At 38.8% G+C, this 8669-nt stretch overlaps 1 protein-coding gene across 6 annotated transcripts in view; it reads right to left on the bottom strand.

The window, feature by feature from the left end:
• Window positions 1-6441, bottom strand: part of PPFIA2 (protein tyrosine phosphatase, receptor type, f polypeptide (PTPRF), interacting protein (liprin), alpha 2) — a 414803-nt gene extending 408362 nt beyond the window's left edge. For all 6 annotated transcript variants that reach the window (XM_015413721.1, XM_015413717.1, XM_015413720.1 and 3 more), the window contains exon 1: window positions 6193-6441. In XM_015413721.1, the coding sequence (XP_015269207.1) occupies window positions 6193-6441 (249 nt within the window). The remainder of the gene's footprint in view (window positions 1-6192) is intronic.
• Window positions 6442-8669: the final 2228 nt, after the last annotated feature.

Raw genomic sequence — 8669 nt, 5'->3', positions numbered from 1 at the left:
CCTCCCTCTCTCTGAAGAAGAAGTAGTGTGCTTGCCCATAAGAGCTTATACCTGGAATAAAATATTTTTGGTCTTAAACATAGGACTTTCTCTCTCTCATATACCTGGAATAAAATGGTTTTGGTCTTAAACACAAGAGTCTCCCCCCCCCCTCCCTCCCCAGAGGAGGGGGGAGCCCTCAGTCAGTCGAGGGAAGGCTTTCTTTCTCTCCTCTGAACCAGGAAATTGGAGAGACTGAGCGAAAGGAGCCGTGATGTTAAAAGCAGGAAGCAGCACAGAGTCAGTTGCTCATTACATAAAGGAGTGATACAAATGTCCCCTAGGTTTTGCATTTCCCCCCAAGGATATTATAAGTTCCCTTCTTCTTTTGAACACTTCTTTGTCTTTGTACATTTTACTATAATATTCCCATCCAAATGGTCGTGCACTTTCTGTATTTTATGTAAACTAGTTTGTTTCAATCTATGCTAGCCATGGGCTGTAATAATAATAAACTATGGAGTCAGCAGCTCTCGAGCTGGATTGCAGCCTTGCAGGGGCTGGATCCAACCTGTGGGCCATATGTTTGACACCCGTTTTAGGCAGCTTTATGGGTCCGAAGCCCTGCTTTCTGTGCTGCCACCAGCAGACTGATTTCAAGCTGCTGAGTGTTGTTTCTGGGTTTTAGCTTGTTTTAATGGCTGTTTTCATGCTGTGGTTTTATTATTTTATTGTTGTTTTACTTCTGAGCTGCCCTCAAGCAGGTTTCTGGGGAGGTAGCATTTATATTTTTGAAAGAAAGATCAATACCAATGAATGGACACCAACCAAAATACCACAAAATAGTGTGCAAGCTTTCAGGTTCTCCAAAATTTTTACTCAAGTTAAAAGATAAAACAAAACAGAAGGTGGGGGGAGTGACAAAAAGATCCTTCAGGTTAAGGCTTATTGTCTGTATCCTGTGTAGAATATTATATAGAATTGATTAGATTAAGTGCTGCTGGGTGAAGCAGGTATCAAATGGCACCTTAGAAGGAAGTGGAAATGGCAGCCCCCATTCAAAAAAAGTAGGTGATCCAAATGCACAGCAGCATCAGCTTTTGCACTCTAGCTAGCTGCCAACTTCAGATTGGTAAAGTAGTACCCAAAACCAAGACATTTCATCATCCTATGGAAGTCTGAACAAAATTATCTACAGAAGCTGATAGCAATTTTTCTACTTTGTTTCCAGGATAGGATTGAACCTTGTGATGACCACCCTGAACACGCAAGTCATCAACTGCTTTACAAAGTTATTACTATACAGAAGTGGCTTCAACTGAAATAACAGTAGAAGTAAAAAAGTAAGTGACACATAGGAGCTGCAGACTAAGACTTTGACTTTCCATCCCTGTGCAGAAATGTTAAAGACATGGTCTATAAAACTGGTGGGGCAAGCTTCATTAAGATTAACAGAGTTGGTCCCTCCTCAAAGACTGCAGGTATAGCTTTAAATGTACTCATATGACAGAAAAATACACCCTGTCCATTCCTCACACTGCTCAGTCATCTCTCCCGTCTCTCACAGATGTGCTACAGAGGATGGATGGGGAATCATGGGTGGAAGCTCACACGTGCCTACACTGCATCAACTTAAAAGCAACACAAACATGCTCTGGCAAGCGTAGTTTCTGGCCTTGGTCATTCTGCAATGCTCAGACATGAGCTCAAGGATTTCAGAGATCCATGCCAACTTTGTTTGCCTATGACATACTCCCAAATCAGACACCCCCTCCAAAAAAACCAAACCTTATTCTCTGCTCCAAGCACAAGCAACTCAGCTCTCTCAACCCTGGCAGCATGTGGCAAATGCCAGCACAGGAGAACAGAGCTCTCTTAAACACACAACCCTAGCTCTCCTCCAATTTGCTGACAAGTCTCCAACCCCTGCCAATCCTGTCCTATATCTTATTTGAATGTGAAAGGGGACCAGACAACCAAATCCCTAGCTGCTATGAATGCCTTTCTGACCTGTCCATTGTACAAGGCAAATCACTGTTTTTCAGGAAACTCCAGTGCTTACAACTTCTAAGGCTTAAGCACAAAATATAACACTGGAATCACCTCTAAAATGATTTTTAGGGAACTGTGACATTCTTTAAAACAACAACAACAAAGAACATGTCCTCTGAAAGAGCTATTCTATTTGTTACAAAGGTACACAGATTAACTGTCTGATATTATGAGGTATGTGCATTTTGAGAAATTAATACAATCGGAGTGGCAAAAATGTGCAAGAGAACAGCATACCACTGAATATATAATTTCATGTTATCAAAAAAAAAAACCCAACTATTTTCTTACCAGACTACACCCCTTTTCCCTGAATCAACACAATCCTTATTGCTCAACAGCAATCAAGAAAATGAAAGACTATTGTGAATTTCCTTAACACAACCCAATTAAAGCTTAATATCGATCACACTGCATGTACTTGTTCAACACAGCAAGGTCATTACATTTTCCTCCCTGACTATTTCCTTTTTACCCTCCCCCCAATTCTCCCCCAAGTTTGCATTTGAAAAAGGAAATAAAGCTTTCCTACCTAGTAGAACTGTGACACTACTGGGCATAGCCACCACATATGAATATAATCACCTTGCTGATTACACTTTCTCCAGCATTTTTTATTATTTGTGTTGGTTATTCTTGCAAGGCGAATTGCCAGGATTTTAAAAAAGAAAATACACAAAAAACTTATGCCATAAAGCATAGGACATGGGAATATTCGAAGTCAGGTGCAGCTACTTGTAAAGAGAGAACATTCAAAAGTTTCAGCTTAATCACAAACTCATTTTTTAGTTTCTCTCACTCTATTATGGATTACAATTGATTGCTGTAAGAATTACTGAGACCATGGCCATTTCCCCACAGGTACGATGCTGCTGAGAAATGAGTGGTTTCCCTGCTTTCCCGCAGGATTACAGTTGCTGTCCCCCCAATGGGGGCAGGGGTTCCCCTGATCTTGGACTCCCCAATCTGCTGCTGGCCAGCTAGCAGGCAGGGGAGCCCCACCCCCGAAGAACCCCATCATGCCCAGCACGATGACATCACCCAGAGGAGATGTCGTCACGCCAGGCACATTGCACGGGGGATGCTCTAGAATTTGGCTAAAAATGGTGACCATAGAGTTTTTGACCAAATACTAGAGCATCCCCTGCATGACATGCCCGGCACAATAACATCATTTCCAAATGCTGCCATCAGGGGACGTGCACAAGAAGATCCCAGGGAGCAGCAAGGAGCCCCCCACCAGCAGACGGTAAGCCCATGGCAACCCTACACAGCATTGTCATGCATTTGTGCATCTCCCTGGGATTTCCCCAGCTTTGCTCCAATCATTTTTAAAACTGGTTTGGTCTGAAGTTTTGGGAAAGATTGCCGAAATTCTGGATGGCTGCTGTGGGGCTGGGAAAGTTTGGATTTTCCATGCCCCTTTCCCAAGGTGGCCATTTCCTTCCCACACCACTGAGAGGCTTTTAGTGTGTTTTTTTTTAAACATTGCTAGAATAATGTTATATTGATATACCATTGTAACAATACATGTAACAGGTTTTCTGAATTCCTAGTTTTCATTTTTAAAGTCTCTAGACTCTTTCCTTGTAAATATATAAAGGGAAAGTCACACCTCTCCAGTGGAAGAGGCTAGAAACACACTTTTTATTTTAAAAATGAAGCTGAGAACTTTTGACACCTATTGCTGTGTACCATTATATTGATACAACAAGAGTCTAGTGCCAGTTTTTTAAAAATTGCAAAAGCCCCAATTGTCCAACAGAGGAAGGATGGCTGCTGTTGAGGGGAATAGAGCAGGCAAACTATGGGAACACCTACTGTATTTAAGCCCCATTGTTGTTACATTTAATCAGCAGCCACACCAGCAATGGGGAAACCACACAAGCCCATTCCCCATGTGGAAGCCACCTATGTATATCATTCACTTCACATTTCTTTTAGTACATAAAACTTAAGTTACATTGGTTTCTGTTAGAATGTTATGTTCCCTTTGTTCATTTTTCTTTTATAGGAAGACGTATAACTATCAATAGGCAATCTTTCCTCAGCTCTATTTGAAATTGGGTCAGTAATTACCGACATCATTGAGAAATGCTTGAAACACACTTTGGGCCTTTTTAGAGTTCTAAATTGATTCATACTGTAAAGTGACATTGTACATATGTACAAAATGTGCCAGTTTATGATGATTTAAGCTCCAAGTCTAGGACACTAACCACAACTCAGATCTAAGCAAATATTCATAAAGTGTAATTTTAAGTCTTTGTGCAACTGTGGATATACCCTGGGTTGCCAGCCCCCAGGTAAGGACTGGAGATGCCCCAGAATTACAACCGATCTCCAGAATTTTTCCCCTGGAGAAAATAGCTGCTTTAAAGGGTTGGTTCCATGACATGATATCCTACTGATCTTCCTCCCCCTCCCTAGGCTCAGCCCCAAAATCTCCAGGATTTCCCCAACCCCTGCTCCATTCCCAAATCTCCAGGATTTCCCCAGCCTAGAGTTGACAACACTACAAACAGGAAAAGAAAGAAATAGTGCAATTCCTGAGCTGGCACAATCAGGTTCTGAGAAGCTTCCCAACTGCACTGACCTTGGCAGAAGCTTTAATATTGACTTTTTTAGTTCCTCCCCAAGTGTTAACTGCAAATTAAGTAACTGCTTGTGGGAGCACTGGTTTTTGCCTCCTCTTCAAGTTAACCATGTTAAGAAATGCAAAACTACTGGTGGGAAGTATCAGAAAACTTATATTAAGCCTTAGCTGGTTTTGGAAGTTTTAGAATGGTTACTTAGCACTGTCTGAGCTGTGTCAGGACTTGGACAAAACTCGGACTTAATGAAAGCATATTTTGTACATAAAAAGAATCTCATTACACATTCTCAGTGGAATGACATTTGACCTGCAATAAGGCCTACCATTACTAATTAAGTTCATGTTCTGAATGAGAAATATAAATTTTGGCAGCATCACCAAATATAACTTACTTGTGGAGAGCTCATTAAACTTAATGACAACTGACTATTATTTATGTTTTACAAAATTTTACAAAATGTATACTGTCTTTCTGCCCTCATCAGGGCCACTGAGGCAGAAGAACTACCATCACTAATACCTGTTATAATTTCTCTAGACTGTTCTCCCCACAATTACAATCTTTACTTACCATCTAATTGTGCTTTAGCAATAGGATACTGAAGCCCTCTCTAGTCTTATTTAACAATTCTCTAAATTCATCTCTTTTTCAAGCATTACATTCACATATGGAAGTACCATTGAACCAAAATAGTTGATACTCTTTATTAAAGAATGAGTCTTTCAAACACCACAGCATCATTTTCACATTTACCATGAATGAATTTAAAATGCATTATTATATAGCCCTTTATAAGTATTAATTGACAAATGGAGGGAAAGTCTAGTCTGTACATGGCATGATATCCGCCTCCAATTTTATACTAGGTGAAGTTGAAAGACAATTTCTATGGAAGAACACACACCTACAGTATGCTATGCAGGTGGCAAAATTGTTAAACCACATCTCATCTACAGAACTTGGCTCAAGAAACTGTGTGTTCTCTTTTCAAGAATATCACCACATCTTGTTTGGGTTAAAACAGGAGGAGATGAAGGGTGGGAATCTGAACACTGATACTATCTGGAGAAATATCTCACTACCAGTTATCATATCAGCACTCTAACATGATTTAATAACATGATTAATAAATTTAAAAGGGCACAATGCACAGAATGCAATGATTCATTTCTACTAACTGAATAATTTCTTCCAATGGAAGATTCATCATTTAATGGAGGAGAATAATTAGATTGCATTTGGACATAGTTTTGGAAGTATGATGGCACAGGACAAATGAACAGAATGTTGTTCTTTTATCAGGTACATAGAAGAGAGAATTTCACATCTTATGACACAAGGATTAAAACAACTGAATGCTCTAAAATTTCCTCTTCTACACATCTCTTACTGGCATAGGATTCCTTTCCTTCATTGCATCTATCATATATTTGATTTTGCTGATACAAAAGCATCCTTTGCCTTAGACTAGTTATGGAAGCAGGATGGATCATTAACAATCATACTGTCAACTATAAGTACATTTTAGGCATTTAAGTTTCAAAGATATATAAATGCAGCATACCTGTGGCAGTGCAGAGTTGAGCTGTCGCTGGAGGGAATCTCTGTCATAGATGACATCCTGAAGGCGTTGCTGTGCAAGAGATAGGCTTTCCTGTGTCTCCCGAAGTGTATCTAGGAGACGATCCCTTTCATCCAGCATGTTCACCATTAGCTGCTCAAAGTGAGAATCCGAGTCTGACCCACTACTCTGGGACCCCCTTTGACTCATGGGGGTGTCCTCGTTGATCGTTGGCATCACTTCACACATCATTTCTTAAAATGAAACAAAGAATTGAAAACCTGAGGTATAACATATATAAAATAAGTATATCATTCAGAGAAATTGATCCCACATTATTGCACTAAAATTAGGGTTCACATTTTATGTTGACCATTAGTCCAAAAGCTGCTTGTCAGCCATATAAAGTAACGGATCATTCCACACTGCATAGTTTCTGAGCCTGTCTACATTTAAAGTCTCATCAGCAGACTGACACAGACAGTGTCCTTTGCAATCATGTCAAAGATTTCCTTTTTTAGTTACTTTCTTTTACCTGACCTTTACCCACCCACCCATCTATATCCTGTATGTAATCTTCGGCTTATTTGTACTGACACACATAGTTAGTATTAATTGCCAAGGATAGCTTTTCCTAATGGTCCCTTATATCAGGGTCTAACCTGCAAGAAATCTAAGGATTTTATTTCTGTCTACAGCCACATTCAGACATCAGAACTAATGTTTATTCATGATAGGGTTCTCAGGTCTGGGTTGGAAAATACCTGGAGACTTTGGGGGTGGATCTGGGCGAGGGTGAGGTTTGGGGAGAAGAGGGGAGGGACCTCAGCATGGTACAATGCCACAGAGTCCACCCTTCAAAGCAGCCATTTTTTCTGCCACTCTATCGAAATCGATAAATGGCTGAAAATGTGGAAGTCAGATATATGAGATCTATACATTATAAAGAGAATATTTTAAAAATGTTTCATAGATGGTACTGGACACCAGAGAGATTAGCTAAGTGTCATAAATCTGTTTCCAACAACTGCTGGAAATGCAAAGGAAACGTGGGAATGTTTTCCCACATGTGGTGGCATTATAGCAAGATTCATAACTATTGGTTAAAAGTACAAAAAATAATATCAGAAATAATGGAACAAAATATTTTTTTAACACCCGAAATGGTTTTGTTAAATATAATCCCGGATAACTTTGAACTAAAAGATGTCTATCTGTTGATCTATGTATTGACAACTGCCAGGATATTGTTGGCTAAGTTTTGGAAACTAGAAAAAACCCCGACAAGGGAGGAAATAAGGATAAAACTGCTTGAACTGATACAAATGGACAAACTAAATTTGATGTTACAAGGGAAAGACGAATGTATTCATACAATTAGGTGGGCAAGAGTGTATAAGTGGATAAATAACTCTTGGAAAATGTAGACTTGAATGTATATGATCTACCATATGTAATACTGGGTAAAACTGATAAATCTTTTAAAAAAGCAGCCATTTTCTCCAGGGGAGCTGATCTCTGTCAGCTGGAGATCCCCAGGCCCCAACTGGAAGCTGGCAACCCGAATTCATGAATGGCACAAACCCATCTTGGGTGCCACTGTCAGGCTCACATACTTCCTAGTTTAGAAAACCATCAAACAAACACCAGATTGCTATGATGTGTAAATGCTAAGGCTTGGGCAAATTAATTTTTTTTCTTCCACACAATCTGAGATGCTCAGTCACAGAGTCCTGATTATGATTTCTTATAAGTATATTTATTAGGTTTTTAAAGATAATTTGGACATACATCATCACAAATACAAATACTACATCATGGATAAAATGTCAGACGCTGTGGCCCCTAGTAACATTTCTTATCAAAAATCCAATCTCTACACGAAATGGTTTCCTTTCTTAGAATTTGCTTTCAATACCGATAATACCAAATTCACTGTTCCTTCTAAATATTATGACGTTTTTCATCACATGTAACATAATGAATGATATATTAGTTAATCTTATATCGCTGTTCAAAGTACTATGGTTCACAATGGTTTTAAGTTTGTTTAATATTGTTTTACGTGGTTTAATGTGGTTTTAAGTTTGTTGAATGTTGTTTTACAAAATTAAATGTTTATTAAAAAAACAAATACAAACATATAGAACATATAGAACAATACCAACATACAAACATGGATTAGGAATATTTTCGGTATGATAACACAGTCTAACATGAAAAACATTTAGAATATTTCACTACTAAACACACTCTGCTACTAAAACCATCTTACAAATTTGATTTCCCCTTTTGTTTACCATTTTGTTCAGATTGGTTTTACAGATTTTGAGGTTAGCATTACAAATTGATTTTTCAAATCACCATTCAAAAGCAACAATATTCTCTCAAGGCAAAGAAGAGAACTTCTCAAATTGATAATCTTATTTCGTTACCGTTTACTCCCAGAATATAAATGTCTTATTTCCATACTTATTTTT

Source organism: Gekko japonicus, unplaced genomic scaffold (assembly GCF_001447785.1).
Source record: "Gekko japonicus isolate JY-2015 unplaced genomic scaffold, Gekko_japonicus_V1.1 scaffold649, whole genome shotgun sequence".
Classification (NCBI taxonomy): domain Eukaryota; kingdom Metazoa; phylum Chordata; class Lepidosauria; order Squamata; family Gekkonidae; genus Gekko; species Gekko japonicus.
This window is presented reverse-complemented; position numbering and strand designations above follow the sequence as displayed.